General features: G+C 51.9%; 1 protein-coding gene across 11 annotated transcripts; it reads left to right on the top strand.

Moving 5' to 3' along the window:
- Positions 1–1,427: 1,427 nt before the first annotated feature.
- Positions 1,428–27,999, top strand: PSEN2 (presenilin 2). Of its 11 annotated transcripts, none has more exons than XM_088845515.1 (14): positions 1,487–1,505; positions 6,251–6,335; positions 6,857–6,892; positions 7,051–7,267; positions 11,831–11,991; positions 14,018–14,235; positions 15,391–15,532; positions 17,593–17,660; positions 18,353–18,573; positions 19,811–19,909; positions 20,643–20,726; positions 21,060–21,161; positions 25,469–25,587; positions 27,271–27,999. In XM_088845515.1, exons 5-14 carry the CDS (start codon positions 11,851–11,853, stop codon positions 27,424–27,426), a joined length of 1,350 nt encoding a protein of 449 aa, XP_088701641.1. In that variant the 5' UTR covers positions 1,487–1,505; positions 6,251–6,335; positions 6,857–6,892; positions 7,051–7,267; positions 11,831–11,850; the 3' UTR covers positions 27,427–27,999. The 11 variants fall into 11 exon arrangements, with proteins under 11 accessions (XP_088701648.1, XP_088701647.1, XP_088701641.1 ...); XM_088845517.1 differs by having other exon boundaries at positions 7,051–7,271; XM_088845522.1 differs by lacking the exon at positions 7,051–7,267 and having other exon boundaries at positions 1,428–1,505.

Here is a 27,999-nt window from a genome sequence, read left to right as displayed (position 1 = left end):
GTATCTGACAGGAGTCTGGTATACAGCAAATATATATAGAACACTTATAACTCAGCAACAAAAGATAACCTGATTACAAATGGGCCAAGGACTTGAATAGACATTCCTCCAAAGACATATAAATGGTCAGCAAGTGCAGGATGCTCAACAGCACCAATTAACAGGGAGATGCAAAACAAAACCTTTATACCCACTAGGAAGGCAACAAAACAATAATAATAAATTTAATGGAAAATAACAAGTAATGGATGATGTAGAGAAATTGGAACCCTCTGTTCATGGCTGGTAGGAGTGTAAAATGGTTCAGCTTTATGGAGAGCAGTTTGACCGTTCCTCAAAAAGTTAAAAATAGAATTTCCATATGATCTACAATTCAGCTCCTAGAACTGAAATTCAACTAGAACAATTCAACTCCTAGTACCCCAAAGAACTGAAAACAGGTACTCAGACAAATATATGTACACACATGTTTGTAGCAGCACCACTGACAATTGCCAAAAGGTGAAAACAGCACAAAGGCCCATCAGTGGATGATCAGATAAACAAACTGTAATACACATGTAACTGAATATTATCCAGTCTTAAAAAGGAATGAAGTGCTGACCCAGGCCACAATGTGGATGAACCTTGAAAACACTTATGCTAAGTGCCAGAAGTCAGTTACAAAAGGTCACATACCCTATGATTTCATTTATATGAAATATCCAAAATAGGTCAATAAGTTGCCAGGGACTGAGGGGAGAAGAGGATGTGAAGAAAGCATTTCAATGGGTAGGAGGTTTTATTTTGGATTGATGGAAATGTTTTGGAAATAGACCAAGGTGGCTGGGATTGAACCACCTACACATCAGGAATGTACTAAATGCCATTGAATTGTGCACTTTACATGGTTAATTTTACGTTGCATAGATTTCCCCTTAATTTTTTATTGTAAGTGAAGCTATTCAGAAATATCAGATTACTGACCATCTCAACTCACCCCATGGACCCTAAATCCTGGAAACAACTTAGGTCAATTCTCAGGGCAGGGGTAGCAATTTCATCCATGCTTAATTTGATCTAGTGCTCCTGGTAGTTTGGAAGCTCTAGAGAACAGACCAGGAAAATTAGCTCACACCAGTCTCTAGTGCTCCCTTTTAAATTCTGAGAAGGGGGATGCTGGAACCTAAAGCTGCAAGACAAGAGACTGTCCACGAAGCAAACGCACTAGCGCCCCATGGTGCGCAAAGCCCTCTCACATTACAGGTGCGGCCTGCACTCCCTCTCAGGTCAGTGCCCAGTCCAACGTCAGGTTCATTCCCCGGCCCCTGCGGCTCACGGTGGGAAGCCCGGCCCCTCGCCTACGCGGTGCCCGGGCTCCAGGGCGGCCGGACGTGGACCCGGGAGCGCGGCGTCGCCGACGGGGCGGGGCCGGGGCGGGCCGGGGGCGGGGCCTGCGCCGGCACCGGGTCTGCTGGGCGCTCGGCCAGCCGCGTAAACACCGCCGGAGCGGCGCGGCGGAGCAGGTGAGCCGGCTGCGCGGGGCGCGCGGGTGGGGGCCGCTCGAAGGGCGCGAGGTGGAGCTGCACTCCGCAGGCGGGGCCCTGCCCTCCGCACGCCCCTCGCCGCGGCGGGTCGCGGCCTCGGGGCGGCTCCGGGGATGCGGCCGGGGAGGGGAGGGCGGCGGGACCGCTGCGATGGGGGCCGGCCCGGAACTGGCGAGTGGAAGGAGCGCGGGGAGCCGCTCCAGGCCTCGGGCCTTCAGCGGGGCCGGGTTCTCCGCGCCCCCGGAGCCCCCGCCGGAGTGGGTGCGGTGCGATCTGCTAAAGGGCCGGGACATTTAAAGGAGCAGCGCACGTGGGTCTCAAAGGCGTGCGGACGCGGCGCTGTGTTCCTCCCTCCCGGCTGGCACCGGATGGGCGCCCAGTCCTGCCGGCCTGCAACGCGCGGCCCCGGGCTCTGCTTGGCAGTGGCAGGAGGGGAGGCGGAGGTCTTTCCGCCGGCGTGAGGAACAGCACCTAAGGACGGGGCCTGGAGCCCCTAGTTTCGTTATCTGCGATGTTTGGCTGTTTTTTGATTAGGCATTTACAGCTCTGAGGAGATTCCCAGAATCTAGCTTTTGAAAAGCTGAATGAACCCGAAACAGGAGCTAATTCCCATCCCAAATCTTATCAATGAAGAAACTCAGTCCTCAAAGCAAAAGTGACTTTGTTCAAGGTCACGCAGGTAGGATATATGAGAGCCAGGCTTCAAACCTATTGTCCTGGACTCTAGTTCTCTTGTCCAGACCCGGGACTAGACCTCAGCCCTTGGACAGCTGGATGAAATGCCCCAGTCTGTGACTTAATGAGCATTCCCTTTTGACGGTATGAACTGTGGATTGTTGCAGTAGCTGCATCCTCATTTACAGATGCAAAGCCTGAGAGGCGGTTCCCATCCAGAGCAATCGCAGAGCCAGGTTGACCTAAAATTGACAGCGTGGGTTGCCAGTCTGTCCTGAGAGTCATTGATCATTATGGACCCGAGCTCTTCGCACATGGATGGCCCTGAGTCAACATAGTCCGTTCTGTAGACACCTGAGTCTCCAAGGACTTTGGCTAAAACCTTTGGTAGTAATTAAAGGCTTTGTATAAGCTGCTGCAGGTGTGCGAGCCACAGGTTCCCCTCTGGGTGAACGTGGCTGTGTGGGGGCAGGAAAGTGTGTTAGCAGCTGTGTTTCCTGGGTTCTGCTGGTGAAGGGGCCTGAAGTCCTGTCTGCAGCTCAGAGCTCCTGCTTCAGCCACTCATGAGGCAGGCCATTCAGGTTCTCGCCTTGGGTGAATGTGGGAGCATTCAGGGCAGAGGCTGGAGGTGGAGGATTTTGTGGAATGTTACTGTGGAGTGGGATGATGGTGCCTCGGGTTTTCAGGAAAAATTCTGTATCATTTGGTGTTGAAGTATTTGTGCACCAAGTCGCGTCTGATGTGTGCAGGGTTGGGAGGTGAATGCTCTGAGCCTGTTTGAGGAAGAGGAGGACAAGGAACAGCCTGGCCAAAGGCTGCTGCTCAACTGTGCCTGAGGGCCGTTCACCCACCCACCCCAGCTCCTCTGTGCCTACTCACAGCCCCTCTGCACACATACACACAGGCTTTGCCAGAATGAGAGATTCCACCTACCTTGGCCCCTCTCTTACATTATTGATGGTAATAATGACAATAACATCACTTTTAAGTTTGTTATATACAATCAAAAGCCATTTTGTACAGTAGTTGTCACAATTATCTAAAGAGTTACCATCACACTGAAGTAGAAAGGGGAAACTAAGGTTCAGGGAATTAAGGACCTTGTCCTGTTGTGTGGCTTCCGTGACTGTGAGTACCAGCATTTGAACCCAGCTGGCTGTATCTTTTGCATCTTTTGAGTTTATGCTTGGGAGACCTCCCACTCTCACGCCTCACCCATGTGCCTGCACGACTGCCCAGGACGTTGCTGTGGGATCTCTGTTAGAAACTACTTGGCAAAGCCCCCCAAAAAAATTTTTTTTAAAGAAACTAAAGCATTGTGTGTATGGTCACCTTATGTTTCCATTGAAGACACATTTGGCTGTTTTTCAGCTGTTGATTTGACTTTTAGACACTGTTTAGTTGGTAAGACTGGCAAGGCAACAAATGTTTCTGCAAATATTTCCACCTGTCCCTGGACTTCAGCAGCTGGGGGTGGGGGTGGGGGTGGAGGTGGAAGGCAAAGGGCTCTGAAGTTGGCATACCCTCCACACTGCCCCTGGACAGGGCCTGGGGGTTTCTCCTCACCTTAAGCTGGCTGCATCTGACCTGGCCTTCAAGCCTTGTAGAATCAACGTTGGCTTCTTGACCAGGAGGTGGTGAGGCTGCTGTGTGATTACAGTCTGGGCAGAAGTAGTTTCAAAGTGATCCTCAGTGAAGACCGGATGTCGGGAGGGGGATGATTACTGTCCATTCTTTCCATTGCCTGGGAGAATGGGTTGCTCTTTTGTCTTTGCTAAAATACAGTCTTCCAGAGCAATGGGAACAAAAGTTTAAAGGGCACTCACCTTATGCTGTTCCTTAGCCAGAAACTTTGCGACTTTTTAAAAATGAAAGCAATATGTGTTCATTCTAGAAAATTCGGGAAATTTTTTTTCTTCAAGTCATCTGTTAGCCCCTAGTCCAAAGAACCACTCTTAACATGAACTTCCTTACAGTATTTTATGCACATATCTGTATTCATGTATTAAAATATTAGAAGTAGGAAACTGAAGATGAAGTTTTGTATCCTGCTTTTTGTGTTAATATTATGCCTTCAGAATTTTCCCTTCATTGAGTGTTCTTAGAAATCCCTGAGTATGTGACCCTCTCAAGTACTTGGAGCAGCAGGAGACCTGAGACCTTGGCAGTTTGGAGACCTGAGCCGTGGGGCTTCTGGTCATGGGCCCTTGTCCTTTTGTCCCTCTGGACTTCACTTTTCCCAAGTGTGAAATGGGATACTGACTGGATGGCCCTGAAGGTCCTTGCCAGCTCTGACCTCAGTCTATGGACATGCCCTTTTGTTTGACAAAATGTTCGTATTGCCAGCATGCCCTGGGCTGGGGCTGAAGAGGAAAACACCTAGGGTCTGAGTGAGGCATGACCTTGGTACTCAACTCATGTCTGATGGTTTAACATTTTTGTAGCTTTCCAAGGGGGCCATCAACAGGCTTCTGTTGTCCGCTCTCACTGTGTCCCCGCCTTTATTTCATTATAATTACCATTTATTGAGCATCTACTCTTTGCTGGACACATTACACATTAGCTCTAGTTTTTACAGTCATCTTGCAAAGTATGCCTGTCACATTACGGGCTGGATGGATGGACAGATGGATGACGGTCAGCCAGGGCCTGTACGTGGTCAGGTGCCTGGGCCAGGGGAAATAGGCAGGCAGACAAGCTGTGGGAATTTCTAAGGGAATTTCCTCACCCCATATAAGGGAAGGCTGGGAACGCCCCAGGAGTCATGGGAGCTCTGTGAAGTAGCCATGTAACCATAGAAAGTGACCTTTTTAAAACCATTGCTGCCCTCTTTGCAGGAACACTGAAAATTAAAATGAACAAACAAGACAAAACAGAAACAGATTCATGTTGATGTTTGGCAGAAACCAAGTGATTATCCTTCAATTAAAAATTAATTAAAAACAAAAACAACCAAAAAATAATGCTGCGATGAATATGGGGTGCATATGTATTTTTTTGAATTAGTATTTTTGTTTTCCTTCAATAAGTATCATAGATAGAATTGCAAAAAAAAAAAAAGCAAAAATAGACCAGCAGATCATGGTTACCAAGTGGGAGAAGGAAAAGGGGAGGTGCAGAAAAGGGGAAGAGGATTAAGAGGGACAAACAGCCATGCATAAAATAAATGACACAAGAATGTAATGTATAGCACAGGGAACACAGCCAGCGTTTTACAGTAACCTTCTGTGGAATGTAAACAGTAAAAATTTTAAGTCATCTTTGTTGTACACCTGAAACTACCGTAATGTTGTAAGCCAACTGTACTTCAGTACTGAGAGAAAGGAGTACTGTTAGGCCTGTGGAGGCAAAGAAAGCGAGTGCTCTGATCCAAGCCTTTTTCTTTGGCCTCACCTGTTGACTCCCAGTTTTCTTTTGGAACCGAAATTTCCATGTTTTTCCTTGAGGCACTCTTGTTTACGATGGAATTTAAAAATCGATTTCCTACTTAAGTAGGAATCTATTTCCTAGTTAGGTCCACTGGCCTTAAATTTTAAGGTCAAAACCTTTGCATTTTTCTGAAATGAGAATCAGGTTGAGGAAACTGGGTCACCAGGGTTCCATAATAATAATTGCAGAAACTGCTGACACAGGCAAGGTTGGGAAAATTCCCAGGGTCAGACTCCCTTGGCTTGGCTCATTCCACATTTAGATCCCATTCAGCTGATTAATGGGAGTGAACGGGTGGTTTCTTTGGATGTTTGATTTTACACCCTAATCCAAGGAGTTTTCAGCCACAGCGCTTTGTTCTGGGAAGGGTTTCCAGGATGCAGTCTGGGGCACCTGTTCCTCCCATTGGCTTCTCTGCATTATCCTGTTGCTTCCTCGGAGAGAGTGGAGAGCTGGTTGCTATGTGGTTGATGGGATTTGACATCAGCAGGAGGAGAGTCGCCCAGCCCCACCCCCACTGGCTGTGAGTCAGCCTCCCGGTGGGAGTTCTTGGCTTCACTAGTGCTCCGATGTGGACAAACATCTAGCACGACTGTTTATCTGCATTTTTTCCCTCCAAGGATTGCAGAGTACCTTCAGGCTTCAGTTCCAACTTAGAAGCTGGAGGAATCCATCCCAGCTGCTCTGTTCTCCTTCAGGAGCCAGGTAATAAGAGGGGCTAGGAGAAGGTGTGAAAGTGGGTTCCCAGGGTCCCCCCAGTCCAGTGAGAGGGGATGTGGGAGAAGGCGGCATGGAAGAAAATCTGCCTAAATGTTGATACTTGTTATTTCCCCTTTAAAAATTAATAACTTTACAAAAAACAGCGGACATAACTTCTTATAGAAGTTTTAGAAAATGCAGAAAAATCTCACATATCACCTGCAATCTCACTATCCAAAGATAAGCACCTTTAATGTTGTATAATATTTCTTGCCAGTCCTTCATATATATATACATTTTCTAAGAAAATTCAGATGTTTATATCTGTGGTTTTAAATCTACTAAACTTAGCATCTTGGTTTTTTTTCATGTTAGTAAATATTCTTTGAAGTAAGATTTTTATTAGTCATATATCGGATGGATATATTATCATACAGAGTCAGACATCTTAGTCATTGTTACTTAAAAAAAATTATAAATGACTGCAACAACCATGTTTTCAGATAAATCTTTTATTATTTTCGTAGGACAGATTCCGAGAAGTAGCATTTCAGGATCAAAAGGTATGAATGTTTTTAAAGCTCTTGATGTTTACTGCCTTCAAAAAGGCTGGTGCAGTTTGTACCAGGGATGCTTGAGATCCAGTTTTTTCACACCTTCCTTCCAGGTGGGCATTGCGTGCGTACCTTGTCAGTCAGATCACTGCATTCTCCCCCTGCAGCTCTCCTCGTCTGAGAAAGCTCCTGTTGCTCTTCCTCCCCAGTGGATCTCAGACCAACTGCAGGGTATTCTGCAGCTCTCCTCGTCTGAGAAAGCTCCTGTTGCTCTTCCTCCCCAGTGGATCTCAGACCAACCGCAGGGTATTCAGGAGAAAGCACTGCTCATTCTTTCACGCCCCCTTTCAGCGAGCAAGTTGTGCAGAGCAGTAGCGTGCTGAGGTAGGTGAGTGAGGCCCTGCCCTTGCGACAAGGAGGTGAACTGTAACTGGACACGTTCAGTACTGAGTTTGGGCCCAGGCTGGGGCATCTGATTATTTAGCAGGAGCAGCTCCAGGGAGGGTTTAACATCAGCCTAAGAATTGCCCAGGGACTGTCTCAAAATGCAGATCCCTGGACCATTGGCCAGAATGAAACTTAGGATCTGCATTTAAGTTAGCACCCAAACATAGTGTTTAAGAGCACAGAACCTGACCACCTCAGTCCAAGGATGACTTTGCACTTATCACTTTTTAAATCTTTTTCCTCATCTGTAAAATGAGGAATAACAGCAGTACAGTAAGTGCCCTGGATCAAACAAGTTCTGTTCCAAGAGGCCATAAATCCAATTTGTTCGTAAGTCCAACAAAGTTAGCCTAGCTACCTAACTAACAAAATTGGCTATATAGTACTATACTGTAAGAGGTTTATATTACTTTTCACACAAATAATACATAAAAAGCAAACAGAAAAATTTTAATCTTACAGTACCTTGAAAAGCATGCCAGACATGTGAACTTGCTACTGGGCATGCGAACTCACGTTCGAATCTCTGAAAGTGTGCAGGTTGAAGGTTCGTATGTAGGGTACTGACTGTACCTCGTTCCTGCCTTGTGTTTAGTACACAGTTAGGGCTCAGCAGCTGCTCTGCCACCACCCTCCAGGTGTCCTGGGCCACGTTGTGAAACAGCATCTCCAGCATCTTACAGCTTTCTGAAAGTCCTAAGCCATGCCCTCAGATGCTGGGAGCCCCAGGAAGCACCTCCAGCTGTCCTAACCTCCTCCAGGCCCAGAGGGCTGTGATTAGGATGCCTTTGCTCCAACAGCCAAGACCAGCTCTTCCCAGTCGCAACCCCTCCATGCCCTGCTTTTCTGGGAGTCCTGGGCAGCATCCGCGGAGGGAAGGAGTCTACTTAGGGAGCATTTGTTTTCTGGTGAGGAGGCCGTGCATTACATGTGGTGGTTGGCAAAGCGTGTTTTGTAGTTTTCTCACTTTCTTCCTATGCAGTGCAGTTTCACATGGAAGGGATATAGTCTGTTTTTAAACATGCTCTCCCTGGGTGTGTCCACAGACTTCGGGAGGCAGACGTGTTTTCCTGGAATTTGGTGACTGGCTGAAGAAAAGGAAATTGGAAAGGACTTAACTCCTACTTGATCATGGGTCCCCTGCTTTTCTCTCCCTACCTGCCCTGTAGCGCCCTTTCTTCTTTAAGAAGCATCTTAGCCTCTTATTTGTCCAGTCCCCTCATGCTTTGCTCTAGGGACTGAGGCAGCCTGGCTGCTGGCAGCTGTGGTTCTGAAGGGTGAGCTCGACTCTGCCCTGGGGGTTGCAGCCCTGCCGTTTAGATGCAGGAACTCCTGATCCGCTCCTCCAGTCACTGCGAAGATAAATCCCAGGGCCTCTAAAGGCGTGGGAAGAACAGAAGGAGGGAGATGGTAACTAAATTATTAATTCACAGCCCAGACAAAACAAAGTATTGAAAGAGCTGCTACACTGTTAAAGATAGGATGTCCTAATTTAGCTTGAGGTGCAGCCAGCTCTGTGTTCCCTGTCGCTCTTTGAGTAAGAATGGACTCAGCGTTGCCACAGGGTCAGTGAGGGCATCTCCTGTGCCCCGGGCATGTGTATGTTTAGGATTTATCTAGCGGGGCCCACCCTTGCAGAGGAGTGCCTTAGAGTTTTTCTGCTTAGGTCTCCGTTAGGTAATTTCTTTCATTACTGTTACCATAGATGAAGGACGCTAAGAGCTTCCCAAGGTCTCACAGCCTGGTCCCCTCTAATGGGGCTCTTAGGTAGACTCTGCTGGTCCCAAGGTCTGGGTGCTGAGGAGCAGATCCGCCTCCTGGGTCCTGGGCGGCACCGCTCCTGGGGGCTCCGGAGAAGAGGCAGGAGGGCTCAGCCGGCCCTCTGCTCCCACACAGCGCACTCTGGTCACATCCCTCCTTAATTCAGAAACCTTGGCTGCCTCCTCCCCCGGCTAGCTTCAGCTCCTCCTCCCTTGGCCAAGCCCCCATGTCCCTCCCTCGGATGGTCCCACCATCACTGCCTCCATGGTCACCACTCTTCAGCCACCTCGCCTGCTGGGTGTTTCAGAATTTCAGTCAAGGCCCCCACCCCGCCATCTGTTTACGAGGCTACTTCCAGGTGCCCCACCTACTTAGCCTCTGCCTAGCAAGATATTCCTAACCTTTGTGTCTCGTTTCATGTCCCTCTTCCTCCTAAAGACTTGAGACGTCTACTCCCCACCGTTGATAGATTGCCCCCCACTTAGTCTTAACTGCAGTAGCACAGCGTCCTTGTCACCTCTCCTGGAAGTTACCTTATTTTGCTAACTACTGATGTCACTACTGCTGTCGCTCTTATACTTGTTTCTCTGCTGAACCCAGGGGAGCTTAGCTTGCTCATTTCGAATTCCCTGTAAGAGCTACGGGAAAGCCTTCTGTGAGGGTCCGAGTCGGTGAGTAGGATCAGGCTCTGCAGTGGGCCTGGACTTGGGGATGGAGCTGAAGTCCAGCCGGGAGTAATGCAGGCCATGGCCTGGGACACTGTCTTCAAAACAAAGCAGCAGCCTCAGAGCCTCTGCCAAGATGAACAGAACTGGCTGCCTTGGTGGAAGGAACCTGCCTGCCTTCTCCACTTGAAAATCATAGGGACTTCCCTGGCGGTCCAGTGGTTAAGACTTAGCCTTCCAGTGCAGGGGGTGTGGGTTTGATCCCTGGTCAGGGAACTAAGATCCCTAATGGCCCCCTCCCCCCAAAATAACCAGAACATAAAACAGAAGCAATATTGTAACAAATTCAATAAAGACTTAAAAAATAGCCCATATATTAAAAAAAGACACTACAGAAATAGAATAAAAATGATCATAAATTCTGAGGGCAACTGACATGGAGATGAACTTTGAGACGAGAGCAGACCTGACTGTTCCTACTGCCGTGAGTCTTCCCCAGGGTCCCAGGAGGCAGGTGATGGGGGAGCTGGCCCTGCTGGTGGCTCAGCTGACCTGCCCAGGGTGTTGGTAGGGGTTCGGACTGCCCCAGCATCCACATGGTGCTGCTGGGTCCTGACAGCACTCAGGGCAGCACAGCAGTGTCAAGGGGACAGGCTCCCTCCTCTGTGGCCCTTTCAGCTTCGGTTTTTGCTGTGGGTCCTGCCCTCAGCTATACTTCCCCAACACACACACACACACACGCACACACATGCACGCTCCTCTCTTGTGGTCTCAGCTCACTGCTCACATGGCCGCAGCATCTAAACCTATGACTCTCATCTCCCTCCCCTCCAGCTCAGACCCTGGCCCTCAGCCACCTCCCAGGCAGCTACCCCCTTTCAGCCAGTTACATTCAGCAGATTTCCTCTGACGCCTTGTTCTCCCACCTCCTCCGTGCTACTCCCTGCCTGGCCGTCGTCCCGGACTCTGTCCTGTTGTGTCCCCTGCGTCTTGTCTGTATGGGTTTTCTCCCCTCACTCCCACCCACCCTGCTGCTATCTTCCACCCTGTTCACGGCCCATCGTTGTCTCCAGGGAGCTCACCTTTCCTTCTTTTTACTCCTTTTTCAGTGGAGTAAAAAGAGATCTGATCTGTCACTGTGTCCTCGGGGGACAAAGCACACCTCCTTTGCATGGTGCCGGAGACCCTTCACATGTCCACAGCAGTGACCCCCTCCCCAGCCCTGGCAGTGCCAGGCTCGGGCTGAGACATTCTTCATGCCCTCTGCCCTTCCCTCTCGCCTGGGAGAATCTGTGTCCATCACATGATGGTATCTTCTCCAGAAAACACTCCTGAGCTCTGAGATATAGTCCCTTCTGTTCCTCTTAGTGAACACTTGGATTATAGAATTTGCCACATTGGATTGGTGTTTATTCTTTTAGGACAAACGTGACCTTGGTACATGATGGATGGTGGTCAGATATTTGTTGATTGAACAAATGAGTGTGCTGAGAGTTTAGAGAGGCCCTAACGTTTCTGGTTGGGAGTTTTGCCCCCGTGGCCTGGATCCTCTCTAGCCAGTCCCTCTCGAGACTGCTGCAGCCTCAGTCGTGGCTCCTGGGGACTGTCCTTTTTTCTTAAATGTTTGTTTATTTATGGCTGTGTTGGGTCTTCATTGCTGCTCAGGCTTTTCTCCAGTCGCAGAGGGCAGTGGCTGCTCTCTCGTTGCAATGCATGGGCTTCTCATCACAGTGACTTCTGTGTTTTGGAGCATGGGCTGTAGGGCACTCCGTCTTTGGTAGTTGTGGTTTCTGGGCTTTAGAGCACAGGCTCAGAAGTTGGGACGCATGGGCTTCACTGCTCCTTGGCATGTGGGATCTTCCTGGATCAGGGATTGGACCCCTGTCTCCTGCATTGGCAGGTGACTTCTTTACCACTGAGCCACTCGGGAAGCCCTAAAGCAGTCCTTTGACAAATGCATCCTGGATGGTCACTGTGGGCAGGATCTGTGTCCAGGTTTTAAAGCCACCTCTCACCTTCCACTGCCTTTGCCTCTCAGGAGAGTGACACGAAGACCCCTGTGCTCCTTTTCCAGGCACTTCTGGAGGCAGGGCCATGCTCACATTCATGGCCTCTGACAGCGAGGAAGAAGTGTGCGATGAGCGGACGTCCCTGATGTCGGCCGAGAGCCCCACGCCGCGCTCCTGCCAGGACGGCCGGCAGGGCCTGGAGGACGGAGAGAGTGCCGCCCAGTGGGTAGGTTCCTGCCAGCCGTCCGTGGTCTCCAGACAGGCCTCTGGCATCTCATATCTCATGGATGGAAACCAGGCCTTCCCTAATGGGGGAGGGAGGGGAAATGAAGGTGAGAACTGGCGAAAGGGGCGGGTGGCCCACCGTGGTGGATCCTAGGTCTGCAAGGGCTTGATTGTAGATTCTGCACACGCACGGCCTGTCATAGACCGACTCTGCAGTAGACTGTGTGATCCACCCTGGCCCTGCCCCTTCCGTTCACCTTCCTATGCAGGCTACTGTTACGACAGGAACCCGAGAGTGAGTGTGGATGCTGGGGCAGGCAGCACAGAGGCTGAGGGTCGGTAGGAGGAAACCGCTGGAGGGAACCTTTTTTGGTAGATGGCTAGAGATGGGAACTGAGAGGTTAGCTGATTCGTATTTGACTTTTGAGCTGGGGATGTGTCTTAGTTTGTTCAGGCTGCCATAACAAAAATACCACAGACTGGGTGGCTTATAAACAGCAGAAGTGTATTTCTCATTGTTCTGGAGGTTGGGAGGTCAAGGTCAAGGCGCTGGCAGATCTGATGTCTGATGAGGGCCCACTTCCCGGTTCATAGGCAACTGTGTTCCCTCTGTCCTCACGAGGCAGAAGGGTTAGGGAGCTCTCTCAGGTTTCTTTTATAAGGGTGCAAATGCCATTCTTGAGGGCTCTACCCTCATGACCTAATCACCTCCCAAAGCCTGTATCTCCAACACCATCATGTTGGGCATTAGGTTTCAACATATGAATTTGGGGGTCACAGACAGGCAGCCCATAGCAGAAGGGGTGTGCTGCACTGTGATCTTGCCTCTGCAGCCCAAAAGGCAGGAGATCGTAACAGTGTGAAGTGGAGAGTGTATGTGGCAGAGTCATTTAGTCAAGTCAGCCTCCCCCTCATCAGGGTAAAACAGGATCTGAATTTGCGTAAATCCCATTCTCTATTTTGCCCGTTCTAGTATTTTTCTTTCTTCCAGCCAGCCTCATTCCCCTTTGCTGAAACTTAAACTCACTTCTCCTGTCCTCTTCTGGGCTCTGAGAAAGATCTCAGCAGCTCAAGGCCACAGCCTGCTACTCCTTAGCCAGTTCTTGCTTGTTTTTTGTCTTTTATCTCCTGGACTCTTTGTGCATTTCAGTTGTTTCAGTTTCTGTTCATTAACTGAACAGAAACAGTTCATTTTCTTCTCAGTTGAATATCTAGATGGAATTCTCTCTGCAAAAAAACTGATACCAAAGAGCAGTCACTTTTGATTTCTGTTTCACTTGGCTTTGTCTTGGCTGTTACTGTAATTAACAAGGCAGCCAGTGATCCTGAATTGCCACAATTCTGAAACACATTCTTGAAGATCAGTGTATGTCAGTGTCTGGCAGGCATCCTATCCTCCTCATTTATACTCTCCCACCTTCCCTAACCTGGATCCTCCCAGATGCGCAATGCCTAGTTAACCTCTGGTTCAAAGCTGCAGAGTTTGCATGCTTGATTTTGGCGGGGGCAAAAATTTCAAAGTAATTTCTTCCTCTGCAAATTCCCAGTGCCTTATTTATTATACAATCAAAGAGAGTCCCCATGTGTGCTGACCATTCTGGTTTGTGATTTTTCAACCAAAAATATTTAGTCTCTGCCCTCCTCCCAGCACCTGGCCTAGCTCCTCCCAAACTAGTATGGCTGCGTGACCAGAACTGAGTGGCATCCTGAGTCCCTGCACTGAGGGAGGGGACAGATCTGCAAACCTGCTGCAGATCCATTCTGCAGACTGTCCTCGGCCACCATGGCCTCCCTTCCTGCATCTGTGGTGGCTAGTGCCAACTCTTAATCTCCAGTTGTCCTCAAAAACTTCTCAGTGTCCTGGAATGCCTCCACTCCCACATCTAAACTGCAGCCCATAGACTGGTTCTTACACCTGAAAAGCGACATTCAAACTTCTCGTTTCCCATTCACACACATCCATGCTTTGTGTCAGTAGGCCTCCGGTGGGGGGCATTCCATGGTCCTCACAGCATGGTTTCCCCCAGAGAAGCCAGGAGAGAGAGGAGGACCATGAGGAGGAAGGCCCTGACCGCTACGTCTGCAGCGGGGTTCCCGGGCGGCCGCCGGGCCTGGAGGAGGAGCTGACCCTCAAATACGGAGCAAAGCACGTGATCATGTTGTTTGTGCCAGTCACGCTGTGCATGATCGTCGTGGTGGCCACCATAAAGTCCGTGCGCTTCTACACGGAGAAGAATGGACAGCTGTGAGTTGGGGGCCAGGGGTGGCTGGGGGAGCAGGACGCGGGGAGGAGAGTGTAGCCTGTGTTGACCACTGTAGCTGCGGCCCCATGGCAGCCACAGCAAAGAGCACGGGTAGGGAGCTGCCTGAGTCCACACCCTGGTTTATGCGCAGCCTCCTGGCTGTGTGACCTGCCCAGGCACCTTCCTAACCGCTCTCGGCCTCAGTTTCCTCATCTGTATGATGGGTTTGATAGCACGGTTACCAGGAGAACTGAGTGAGTTAATCCATGTGCAGTGCCCCTGCACCCTGCTCTCACTGCAGGAGGTAAGTTCTCTGTTCCATCCCAGGTGTGGCTGTGCCACCCGTCATTGCAAGTCTCTTTCTCTCTGGGCCTCTCATTCATACTCCCATGAATGTAAACTAAAGAGGACCACATGATTTCTTAGCTCACTCCCAGACTCGCGAGGGAGATTCTGTTTATCTTAATAAAGAGAATCCAGGAAGAAGCAGCAGCCTGGGAAAATGGGAAGCTTCCCTCTGCTCCCTCCCCCAGCCTCCCATGGTATCACTGCTGAGTACCTTCTTTTTTTAAAAGGAGTTTTTGTTACGTTTTGTTTATGATTTTGATAATGAAAGGAGTAGAGAAAGAAGCCCTCGCCCTCAGGAAGCATATAGTCTGTTAGGGACTCAGAGCAGCTCAGGCAAAAAACTTTGAGACCTTGAGAACTTGGCAAGCAGTTTGCTTCCTAAGAGTGTGGGATCAATGAATTGTCTCCTGAGTTTATAGCTGCCTGTGCAGCTACTGGGCTACACTGGTGTGGGTAGGGGTAGCAGTGGGGCTGGAGACGTCTTAGGCTTGATGGGGAAATGGGTACAGAGCTGGGGAGTGGGGTCAGTTGGGATAAGCACGTCCAGGAGAGGTTTTAATTGGTGTGGGGGCCCAGGAGGCCGTGGTAAAGCCCAGTCAGGCCCTCCCATGTGGCTGCATCAGCTCAGTTAGAAGCTGGAGTTAGGTGCCAGGGAGGCAGGACAGCTTGTGAGGATGGTGGGCAGCACTCACTAGGGCAGCCAGAGTGCTGTGCTGAGGGCTGGGGGTGCCCAGGGCGCCTGCATCTCCCTGGGGTGGGGGGCTCTAGCAGGCCGGGTGCAAAGCTCTAGCCCTTGTCTCCTTCCTCAGCATCTACACGCCGTTCTCCGAGGACACACCCTCCGTGGGCCAGCGGCTCCTCAACTCTGTGCTCAACACCCTCATCATGATCAGCGTCATCGTCACCATGACGATCTTCCTGGTCGTGCTCTACAAGTACCGCTGCTACAAGGTGAGCCGGTCTGCCTGCTCCCCGCCTCCTGCCTGCCGCGCCTCGGGGCCTCTTATGCAGCAACCCTGGCTTTCATGCCTCAGGGCCTCTAACGAAGCAACCCGGGATTTCATGCCTCAGGGCCTCTTATGAAGCAACCCTGGATTTTTTTTTTAAACAGAGTTCCTTTTTTCCTGTAAAATAGACCTCGAGTTTTGGAGCAATACCTCATTTTATTGGGTTTCACAGATACTGTGTTTTCTTTTTTTTTTTTTTACAAATTGAAGGTTTGTAGCAAACCTACATTGAGCAAGTCTGTCAGTGCCATTTTTGCAACAGCATTATTTTTTAATTAATGCTGATTTTAACAATTTTTTTTTAGATATAATGCTATTGCACACTTAATTGACCTCAGTGCAAGCATTCACTTTTGTATGAGGTGGGAGACCAAAAAATCTGTGATTCACTTTCATGTGATACTCACTTTATTGTGATCTGAAACCGAACCCGAATATCCCTGAGGTTTGCCTGTACTTTGTCCCACCCCACTCCTGCTCCACCACGGGTTACCCGATACTCCTGTGCTTTCAACTTACACTTAATCCCACTTAACTGAGTTCCTCCTTACTGCATTCATAGGGTCACTTCTCATATTCAGAAGTTAATTTTATTTTGGCTCTCCTTCTGAAGAAGTCAGATTTTCTATTTTAGGCTCCTTTCAACATATACTTCCCCTCCAAGCTCATTTTTATTTTCCCATTTGCCTTTCAGCTGGGGGTGTACAACTGCTATCCTAAGGTCTTCCAGCTCCCAGAGACCCTTGGGTGGGCCCTGCTCTGCAGAGCAGCTCTGGGGGAGGGACAGGGGAGTTGAGTCCCGCCTAACCCAAATCGTCCACAGAGATCCATAAGTTTTTAGGCATGAGTTTCAGGCTTTTCTCCTGAGGAAGGCTTCGAAGCCATGAGGACTGAAAGGAAGTTGAGCTAGACATTAGATTTTTAAACTGTTCACACGCAGGCATGTGTAGCACTGGATATTCAGGCTGCTGGCATCTGGGGAGCAGGTGGAGAGAGGTGGGGAGCCTCAAATAGAGGGACTGGCTGGGGGTGAGCGTGGGGGTGAGCAGTGGGAGGGGCGTGTCCAGGAACTGGAGCTTCTTAGTAAATAGCTGCCTGTGTAACCGAGGGAGAGCTTGTGATTGGGGCAGAGGTGGCCGTGGATGGTGGGAAGTAGGGTGGAGGGCTTTCGTTTGGAGCGGAGGGTACGGCATGCCTGAGGACAGGCCAGGAGTGGGGCCCGGGGAGAGCCGGCAGAGGCATGGTCAGCAGGTGTCACGTGACCACGCTCGGAACTGTTGGGAGGCCGCCAAGCCTCCATTCAAGCCTCCATTCAGTCAGGTTTACTCCACGACACGGCCAAGAGGTGATGGTGGTCTGGGCAGGCTCGGGTGGGATGAGGATGATCAGCGCGTACCAGAGGTGCCCCTTCCGCTTTGAGCAGACAACCAGGTGGCCGCTGCGGTCCCCAGTGGCCCGAGCTGGTGACTGATGGGTCCATCCTCTGAGGAGGCGGGTTGCAGTGACCCCCCTACCTCACCTTTGACCCTCCCTTATTTGGGCCAGGAGAGGAGGAGCCTGCCCTGACCACTCTGTCTAAAATAGAAGCACCCAGTGGGTCTCTTGTCACTTTGCCCAGCCAGTTGTTTTCATAGCCCTTATCTCTTCCTGCTAGTATGTAGCTGTGTGTTTGTTGTCTCACTGCCCACACCTGGGGACATAGCACGTGGGAGCAGAGACCCGGCCAGCCTTCTCTCTAGAGCCTGCAATGTGCCAAGCATGTCCTTTCCGGGTGAAAAAGTAGAGAGCTAGGTGTTTAGACATGAAGGATTTCCAGCTCCTTTGTATGCTTGCTGGGTTACCTGGAGAGAATGCCTTGAATTTCTGTGCTCTCCTTACCTGTAAAACAGCCACCTTCCAGCATAGTCAGGAGGAGCCTAAGGAGGAAGGGTTTCCAGGCTTGGGTGTCAGTCCTGAGGACCCGGGGTCTGGGGGCCTGCAGTCACGATGCCTGTTTCCACCCAGTTCATCCATGGTTGGCTGATCATGTCCTCTCTGATGCTGCTGTTCCTCTTCACCTACATCTACCTCGGGTGAGTGGCCGCTGGGGGGCAGCAGGACCTTGGGTGAATGGCTGCCGGGGGCAGAAGGTCCCCCGAGACCCCTTCCCTGTGGCATGGGTATGTCTGAAGGACCCGGGAGGGAAGGGCGCCCCTCGGGCTCCGTGCTTGCCCCTTGTTGCTGCTCCAGGAGCCTGGCCTCCTTGACACTGGAGTGGAGCCCTTCATTGGGCCACATGTTTCCTTCTGGTTCCCGATTTAAAACAAAGACTCAGAGTCATCACAGAGAAGGCTGTGAACCCCAGCAGAGGCAGGGATCAGAAAGGCCTCAAAATTTACATTCCAATCTTTGGGCTGGGACTGGGTCCCTCCTAGTTTTGAAGGAAGGTGGTCTCTCTTGCCCTGGATTTAGGACATCAGCCTAACCCAGGGGCCCCAAAAGACTGGAGGCACAGGAGAAAACACTTTTCCAAAGATCTTTTCCTCGGGCAGAGGGTCGTCCAGCCCAAGGACAGGATGTTGGTGTACTCCCCACCTTGTTTCAGAAAATATTTCAAGGGGTTGCCTGGAGGGCTCATGGAAATGGGGAAGGTGATGTTAATAAATGAGCCAGAGATTGGGAAAACCCAGGCAGGGACTTGATGACTGAGGGTGTTGGACTGCCTGCCCCAGGGTCTGACATCCAGTGAGTGTCCCAGCCGCTGGGTTCCACTTTGGTCCCACAGGGAAGTGCTCAAGACCTACAATGTGGCCATGGACTACCCCACCCTGTTCCTGACCGTCTGGAACTTCGGGGCGGTGGGCATGGTGTGCATCCACTGGAAGGGCCCCCTGGTGCTGCAGCAGGCCTACCTCATCATGATCAGCGCACTCATGGCCTTGGTCTTCATCAAGTACCTCCCGGAGTGGTCCGCCTGGGTCATTCTGGGCGCCATCTCTGTGTATGGTAGGTGGGCCGCCAGCCTGGTGGGAGGCCGTGGAGTGACATCCAGGGCTGAGTCCTGACTGCTGGACAGGCTTGGTGGGTGCTGAGAAGTCCCCCCTCCTCCTCCTTTCAACCCCCTAGGGAGGCCTGGATGGTCTCCCTTCATAAAAAACAAACCCAGTCCTATGGAATCATGACTGTTGACATGATTACTAGAAACAGCAAATGTTTACTGAGCACTCGCACCCTTAAGCACTTTGCACGCCGGAAGTCATTTACTCCTCAGAACAACCCTGAGACTGGGCACAGTACCAGTAAATAATGAGTACCCCAAATGCGAGCTGCTCTTTAATTAGTATAATCTTGCCTTGGTATCCTTGGGGGACTGGTTCCAGAATCCCCTGAGGTACCAAAATCCAAGGATGCTCAAATCTCTTACATAAAATGACATAGGATTCCTTCCAAATACTGTATCTTTTTTTTTTTTTCAAATACTGTATCTTTTTTTAAGATTTTTTTTTTTTTGATGTGGACCACTTAATTTAGTCTTTATTGAATTTGTTACAATGTTGTTTCTGTTTTATATTTTGACCTTTTTTGGCTGTGAGGCATGTGGGATCTTAGCTACCCTACCAGGGATCAAACCCACACCCCCTGCAATGGAAGGCTAAGTCTTTACCAGGGAAGTCCCCTCCCAGATATTTTAAATTATTTCTAAATTACTTATATAGTACAACATAAGCGATATATAAATTGTTGTTGATAGAATGTAGATGACATTTATAATTGCCAGTGTGCAGCAAATACTGGTTTTGGGAACTTTCTGGAATTATTTTCTGAAATTTTTGATCCACGGCTGATTGAATCTATGGATACAGAACCCAGAGATCTGGAAGACCGACTGTATTAGTGAGATTACCGTCACCAGTACTGCTTCTTACATTCTTAGGGTAAGGAATGTAAGAGAAATGGGACTTCAAGCCCATCCTCTGGGTCTCTGAGCCACAAAACAGCAGTCCCTGTTTGCAATTAGCCTGCTCAGACCCCACCGTGGGCTCCAGCCAGTGCAGGCTCTAGGGATTGAGGCTGAAACCCAAGGGTGGGGTTGCTGAAACAGCTGGGCCTGGTTGGAGAGCCTTGCCCTGGAGCTCCAGGATACACTCGCCCGGGCCTGGTGTCAGAGTGCTGGCTCCTGTCTGGGGGCTGGCTGGGAATAAACGTCTTTCTTAATGTGCTAGGGATGACTTTTCTTTCCCAGATCTTGTGGCTGTGCTGTGCCCCAAAGGGCCACTGAGGATGCTGGTGGAAACCGCCCAGGAGAGAAATGAGCCCATATTCCCTGCCCTCATATACTCATGTGAGTGAGCCCCATGCTTCCTTCAGACGTGGGAACCATGGTTTGCGTTGACTGTGGCTTTCAAAGTTGACGGGGAGACAGTTAACCTTTATCCTGACCAAAGGAGGGGAGGTAGCCTCGTTGATTCCAGGAGGGGTCCACCTTCCCGAGATGAAGGTGGGCTGCGTCCTGCTGTGGCTCAGGAAGAAGCTTGGACATTGAGAGCAGGAAGAGGGCTTCCAGGAGTGTGGCCCGCCCGCAGTTTCATCTCAGCCATGCTCACGCAGTGGGCATGGGCCATGTTCCCATGAGCCTGAGGCCACCTACTCAACCCTCCAGGCCCCTGGAAAGGGACTTTGGGGAGGGACTATTCAGGGAAGGGGTCTGGGGAGTCGGGTGGCAGGATGCCTGCCTTTCCCTGGGCTTTCTTAACAGCTGAAGCTCAGTCTCTAAAGAAGGGTTCTCGGGGTTGCTGCTGGACTCAGGGCCAGTGTACAGGGATCTCTATTTATAAAAGCATCAGCAAGCATGTGCTGATGGTGGGCACTTTGTGGTGGGCACTGTGCTGGGTGTTGGCTGTGCAGCGGAGTCTAGACCCCCAGAGACCCCCTAACAGAGGCCATAAGCAAATACCTACTGGGACTGAGGGTCCCATGCAGGCTTTCTGGGGACACAGACTGTCCCACTTGCCTCCCTGGCCCCGGGGCCAGCTAGTTAGTACTGTCTGAGGCCTGACCCTTTTCTCCTTCCCCAGCTGCCATGGTGTGGACTGTGGGCATGGCCAAGCTGGACCCTTCCTCTCAGGGAGCCCTTCAGCTCCCCTATGACCCAGAGATGGGTGAGTATCAGGGGACTGACAGCCTGTCATCATGGAGGGTGCTTTCCACCTCACCCCGCTCAGCCTGCCTGGCTCCTCTGGGAGACACAAGGACGGGAAGGGCAGGGAAGACTGCCTCCGGGCACACACACCCCGAGGATCGGGTGCAGGTGGAACTTCGCTCCTCTGCCTCAGCCCCACTTCTCTCCCTTCCCTTCCCTTGCTGTGTGGTCTGGAGAATCCTCTTTGTGTCGGGCTGGGCATGGTGCGGGGTGGGGCAGGGAAGTCCTGGGCTCAGAGAACCCTCTGACGTCTCTTGTCTCTTTCCCTCCTCACATGACAATGGACACCCAGAAGAAGACTCCTATGACAGTTTCGGGGAGCCCTCATACCCTGACGTCTTTGAGCCCCCACTGCCTGGCTACCCGGGGGAGGAGCTGGAGGAAGAGGAGGAAAGTAAGGTGTCCAGGTGGACCGGTCTGCGTGGGCCCGGGGTGGGGCTCCCTGAGGTCAGGGCGGAGCCCATTTGACATCAGAGGTGCTTCATAAAGTCGGGGAGAAGCCTGCCGAGGCGCAGTCCTATGGGAGGCCACGGGGACTTAACGCCCAGGCTACACCTCGTGTATGACAGACGTTGGCCGTGTGCCCACTCTGCACTGGGGGGTGATCGTACGGGTGCTGCTCTGGGGGTGCTGCCGTGTAGGCATGGGCACTAACCACTCTCTCGGGAGCTGGGAGGACCGTGCAGAAGAACATAGGGTGGCGGGGGCACTGACAAGGCCGTTGACCTGCTTGAGGAAGTCTCTTAAGGAAGTAACTTCTGACCTGAGCTCCAGAGGCTGAGGACACAGAGGGGGACACACAGTGCAGGGGGCTTTGGTTTCCAGCCTAGGGCGCCTTGGGAGCAGTGACCCTGGGGCTGACTTAGAGGAAGTGGAGGCAGGATGCTGAGACCCAAGTGCAGAGATGGGGCCGGGAGACAGACAGGGGCTCCAGGGGCCTTCTGGATCAAGATGGGGGTTCTCGTCTGTGTCCTGTGAGCAGTGGGAGCCGTGGGACAGGGAGGGGTTTGAGCTGTGCAGGAGGAGGGAGACGACGGGGAGGGGCAGGGCTGTGGCTGGTACAGCGTGTGCTCGAGTAGCCTGAGGATGTCCCACTGCAGCCGTGGGGTCACAGGCGTGGGCTCTGTGTTCTGGGGGTGAGCTGGGCTGGGCAGGTTGGAGCTAACAGCACTGCCCCACACGGGCTGTGGAGCGTAAGACGGGCAGAGTTGGGCTGCAGGCTTCCTCCAAGCAGAGCCCTGAGTGGCTGGGAGCAGAAGGAGCAGGTGTGGAGGACAGTCTTGAAGACACACCCAAAGACCTTCTGATATATGGTTATGTTTCCAAACGGATTAAAATAACCGATCAGCACACATATATGGACCACTAGTGTGTGCTGGGAGGCACATGGGAGCCAGGGAGGTGCTGCTGGATTAACACAGCTGCTGCCCTTGAGAAGTTCCCCGTGGAGCAGCCCACGTCTGGGGAGGTTAGGTAAACAGTACTCAGGACAGACGTGGGAGAAGTTAGGCTGGAGGCCGGCCTGGAGGAGCAAGTCGGCAGTCACCCAGCACACAAGCAGCTGGGCTGGAGACCGGCCTGGTGCTGAGCCCCCGCCCGAATCAGCACGGATCCCACGTGGGCACTGTCCCCATGACCACCCACCTTTCACATGCCAGCCACAGGCTCTGGGGGTCTCCAGGCTGACTGACTGGCTACAAATCTGGGGATTCTCATAACTCCATCAGGTTGGAAAATTTATAGAATGACTCTCGGAACTCAGAAAAATGCTATACATACCATTACAGTTTTATTGATATTATAAAGGATATAAATGAGGACCAGCCGGCCAAATGAAGAGCCACATAGGGTGAGGTCTGGGAAGGTGCTCTCTGGGACCCAGGAATCACCCCCACCCCTGCACATGGATGTGTGTATCGAGTTCCAGTGTCCAGAGTTTTTACTGGGGTCTCATTACATGGGCATAATGGATTGAGTCCTTGCTCATAACACTGGACTTCATCTCCAGGCTACCTCCTCTCCTCAGACTCAGCTTAGCCTGGAGTCCCAGCCTCCTTATCACATGGTTGGTCTTTCTGGTGACCACTGGAAATGGCAACCCACTCCAGTGTTCTTGCCTTGAGAATCCCAGGGACAGAGGAGCCTGGTGGGCTGCCGTCTGTGGGGTCGCACAGGGTCAGACGCGACTGAAGCGACTTAGCAGCAGCTGCAGCAGCAGTGCCATCCTCTCGCTTGCATAAATGATCCAAGGGGCTGCTGAACAACAAAGACACTCCCGTCACTGGGGAAATTCCAAGGATTTGGTCTCCCTCCCAGAATGAGGGACAAAGGCTGGTTAGATTGTTCTACAACAGCATTGGCAAAGGCTCAGATGAGAGGGGAGGAAGCCATCTGGGAGCTCTGGGATGCTTTGGTGGCCAGAGAAGCTGGGGGCCAGAACTTCAAGGGTGAGCGGTACTCATGGGAGCTCAGACTTCATCCTGGAGGCCGAGGGGAACCATTAGGGGTTTGTTGCAGGGAATTAAAGTGAGCAGAGCTGCATCCCAGACAGACCCCAGGCAGAGGGAGCACAGACTGCTGGAGGATCGGGTGAGGGAAGAGCCAGAAGGGCCCGACTCGGGCACCACCACCTGCATGGGATGCACCCGGAGGACCCGGCTGGACAAGGGATGGGCAGGGAGGCGGGGAGAGGGATGAGAGGCAGGGCCGGCAGGTGGGAGGCTCTGGAGGACCTCAGGAGGAGAAGCCAGAGACACACGATGGGGGGTAGTGCTCAGGAAGGTCAGGGTTCCAGGCCCGAGGAGGAGTCACCAGGATATACTTGTCAAAAGCATGGGTCCCCAGAAGGTACCCAGGAAGGGTGCAGTGTGAGAATGTAGAGCCAGAGGGCCCGCGTGGGCGATAAGGGGATGAAGGGAAGGTCGCTTGTGGAGGATCCTGGGGAGTAGACAGAGGGCAGAGTGCTGAGATGGACAGCATGGGGGTGTCCACGGGGCCCGGGCCGTGGCCTTGCCTGAGCACATTGATTGGGGGATGTGGGACTTGCCGCCTCAGGTCTCTGAAGTGCCTGCTAGGTGAGCACAGTTCTTTGAGAAAGAACTGATTGAAAACGGAGGGAGAAAGCGGGCAGAACAGGGAAGCTGGAGCGGGGGTGGTAGCGAAAGACGTGCAAGAGCAGTCCTGTCTGTAGGGGGCAGAGCTTGCGTGTTTGCCAAAGTGAGGAAGTTGGGAGTGGTGGAGGGGTGAAGGAAGGGACAGACTAAGGTGAGGTGCTTCTTGCGTGGAGCCCAGAGTGGAGAGGGGAGTGGGCTCAGACGGGGCAGAGCATGTTTCCTTGATTCTGACCCGCTCAATTCCAGTCTGTTTCATAAGCGTTTTTATTGTCCGTGATGAATGAAATTATCCTATGAGAAGGTGTACAGGGCAATTGTACTAAAGGAAACAAAACATTCTAGAAGCTCATTTTCTTTTCAGTAATGGATACACTAGTTACAAGTTACATTTATCTTCCCTGGTGTCTCAGTGGTAAAGAATCTGCCCACAATGTGGGAGAGTAGGTTTGATCCCTGGGTCAGGAAGATCCCCTGGAGAAGGAAATAGCAATCCACTATAGTATTCTTGCCTGGGAAATTTCCATGGGGCTGAAAGAGTTGGACACAACTTAGTGACTACACAACAACAGAGTTGATTTACAATATACATTTACCTCTTTTAGAGAGACATTAGTCTCCAGAGGACCTCGGGTATCATCAGTCAGTTCAGTCGCTCAGTCGTGTCCGACTCTCCACGACCCCATGAATCACAGCACGCCAGGCCTCCCTGTCCATCACCAAATCCCGGAGTTCACTCAAACTCATGTCCACAGAGTCGGTGATGCCATCCAGCCATCTCATTCTCGGTCGTCCCCTTCTCCTCCCACCCCCAACCTTTCCCAGCATCAGTCTTTTCCAGTGAGTCAAGTCTTCGCATGAGGTGGCCAAAGTATTGCAGTTTCAGCTTTAGTATCAGTCCCTCCAATGAACACCCAGGATTGATCTCCTTTAGAATGGACCAGTTGGATCTCCTTGCAGTCCAAGGGACTCTCAAGAGTCTTCTCCAGCACCACAGTTCAAAAGCATCAATTCTTCGGCGATCAGCTTTCTTCACGGTCCAACTCTCACATCCATACATGACCACGGGAAAAACCATTGCCTTGACTAGACGGACCTTGGTTGGCAAAGTAATGTCTCTGCTTTTTAATATACTATCAAGGTCATATGGTCTTAAAAGCAATGAAATTAAATTTCCTAAAAAGCATTTATAATTCATACTCAGCACTCAGTTGGGTAACTTCCTACCAGCCCTGGACAATGGATTTTATTCACTCTTGTCTTTACTCAAACCAAGTACCGAGCACCAGTTTTGTGCGAATTATCAGAAATACCGGCTTTGTACAGCCCAGAATGCAAGTCGGCGAGACCACAGGTTTCCCACTTTTTCCCACTGGCTGCTGTTTTTCTGAGACAGCTAATCCTTGTCCCAGAGTCCAGGTGAGGTGGGCTAGTGACACCACCCATCAGCCCTCTGAGTCCCCAGGCCCCTGGGCCCTGGGTCCCCTGGGATGGACCAAGTGCCTGGGCTGTTCGGCTAGGGTCAGCTTTCTCTGCTGCTTCCTCCTGGGGCTTCTGAGACTTACGGGTTCCCTCTCTCTCTACCACACAGGGGGCGTGAAGCTTGGCCTGGGAGACTTCATCTTCTACAGTGTGCTGGTGGGCAAGGCGGCCGCCACAGGCAGCGGGGACTGGAACACCACACTGGCCTGCTTTGTGGCCATCCTCATCGTGAGTGGGCCCAGGGTGCTCCCCACCCACCCCTGGGCAGTGGGGGTCTTCATGGGGGGCCAAGGAACCCCAGGGAGTTTTCAGATGCTGCTATCCCTTGGAAGGGCTGGGCAGGGTTGCCAGAAAGATCCTCAGGATGAGACTGAGGTTCACAGGAGGATCTGGTCATTAGTAGGTGCAGGTGCGGTGCAGGGAGAATGACCAGGAGCTCTGGCGTTACTGAGTGTGCGTGCTGGGTGCCAAGGTCTTGGCTAACTCTGTACATTTGTCTCACCGCACCTGTGAGGTAGGGATGGTGACCTGAGATGTTTGGAAGATGGAGCAGGGTGAGGGCCTGGCCACGGGCACAGAGCTGCAAGGCCCTAGCTGTGATTTGAACTCGGGTCTCTGACTCTGGGGCTGTGTGTTTTCCCTCCACACCACCGAGACATCATGCAGTTCTGAGTTCCCATGGGATCTCCTGGGGCTTGGGAGGGGGCCCCTCACTTTGAACCCCAGTGGTGAAATTTGGCTTCCCTTGTGGCTCAGAGGTTAAAGCATCTGCCTGCAATGTGGGAGACCTGGGTTCGATCCCTGGGTCGGGAAGATTCCCTGGAGAAGGAAATGGCAGCCCACTCCAGTATTCTTGCCTGGAGAATCTCATGGACGGAGGAGCCTGGTAGGCTACAGTCCACGGGGTCACAGAGAGTCGGACAGGACTGAGTGACTTCACTTCATTGTCACTTAGGGACGTCCCAGGTGGTGCTAGTGATAAAAGAACCCACCTGTCAATGCAGGAGACATAAGAGATGCAGGTTTGATCCCTGGGTCAGGAAGAACCCCTGGAGGAGGGCATGGCAATCCACTCCAGTATTCTTGTCTGGAGAATCCCGTGGACAGAGGAACTCAGCGGACTATAGTCCATAGGGTCACAAAGAGTCAGACACGACTCGAGACTCAGCACACATAGTCACTTATCATGATCAGGTACACGTAATGGGGACACATCCTGTGATGATTGGTGGAGATGGAGGCCCTGAACGGCCCATACTCAGTGGTCTGCCTGGTGAACCTTGGGCATCATGTGGCATGTTAGGACCAAGGCTCCAGTTCTTTGGACATTTCTATTTGCCCACAGTGTGTGTCAAGGACCAGGTAGAGGATGCCCAGGCTCCTCCACTTCCAGACTGTCTGCCCTGAAGCCCTGTTGTCCCTGGGGAAAGGACAGGCACTCTGGTTCCCTGTCCCCACCCTGAACCACTGCCTGCATCGGCTGGGGCAGGGACAGAATAGGCAGCTACCAGGGGGAGGGAGGTGGTCACTCAGCACCTTGGTTCCCTTGGTGTCGGCCGAGAACACTGGTGCCTTTCAGTCAGACCCATCTAGTTTTTGTGTAAATTCATGTCCCCTGGGGGAAGGCTTCATGCCATCAGGTTACACGTCACATGGCCAGGGGAGGTGGCCTGGTAGCAGCGGCCCAGTTCAGGAGGGCTGCTTGCTGGTTCATCCATTCATGTGCAAGGCGTTAGTACTGGCTGAGAGCCTCTGCCCTCACACACCTCCCAGAGCTGCCGAGAGGACCAGGGGAGGTGACCGGGTGTCAGGGCTGCTGAGCCCACACCCTGGACCGTCGCTAACTGCTCCCTCCCCGCGTCCACACCGGTGGCCACCTCCTCCCGCTCCCCCCGCCTCTGTGCCCTGCAGGGTTTGTGTCTGACCCTCCTGCTGCTCGCCGTGTTCAAGAAGGCGCTGCCCGCCCTCCCCATCTCCATCACATTCGGGCTCATCTTCTACTTCTCCACGGACAACCTGGTGCGGCCTTTCATGGACACCCTGGCCTCCCATCAGCTCTACATCTGAGGGGACGCGGGAGTCGGGGCCTGGAAGCTGTCGGAAGCAGTAACCCGAGGCCGCTGTAGGATTTTACACTCTAGTGCCATATGTTTTTAAGACATTTCTTTCCTTTAGAAGAACATGAGAATGGAGAAGTGTTGTGTTAACGTCGTGAAGACGAAGGACCAGCTTTGTGGTGCCAGTGGTTTTGTCACCTGGCGTGGCTCACGCCTTCGTGAGCACTCGCTTCACTGACAGGAAACCTGGGAAGTCGGGCCAGAGGAGCTGAGGACGGTTCCGAGACGTGGGGGGCGCAGGGAAGGCCCCCTGCTCTCACCCCTCCAGCCCAGCGTCCTCGGAGGAAGGCCCAGACGGAGGACGAGGCAAGGCTGTCTGGGACCCGGAGGCCATGCCCCGGGATGGCACGAAGCACCTGGTCACTCTGACTGGAGAGGAAAAGCCAAGTTTCTCTGCAAGGAATGTTCTCAATGCTTTGTCTATGATGTCATCATTATTTGATTACCTTTAGAGTCCTTGTCACGGCAGTCATTGCTGGGAAGTGTCTTAATATTACCATCAATAAATAGCCGAATCCTGTCA

The sequence above is a fragment of the Moschus berezovskii genome, chromosome 17, assembly GCF_049115385.1.
Source record: "Moschus berezovskii isolate FMDL1 chromosome 17, NW_MosBer_1.0, whole genome shotgun sequence".
Lineage (NCBI taxonomy): Eukaryota > Metazoa > Chordata > Mammalia > Artiodactyla > Moschidae > Moschus > Moschus berezovskii.
This window is presented reverse-complemented; position numbering and strand designations above follow the sequence as displayed.

Excerpts from the sequence above, each read along its gene's own strand:
- PSEN2 (XM_055419769.2), top strand. The coding sequence starts at position 11,605 with ATGTGGGATCTTCCTGGATCAGGGATTGGACCCCTGTCTCCTGCATTG. Across the intron at positions 19,910-20,642 it reads CCCTGCCCTCATATACTCAT|CTGCCATGGTGTGGACTGTG; the intron begins GTGAGTGAGCCC and ends CTCCTTCCCCAG. Across the intron at positions 25,588-27,270 it reads GCTTTGTGGCCATCCTCATC|GGTTTGTGTCTGACCCTCCT; the intron begins GTGAGTGGGCCC and ends TGTGCCCTGCAG.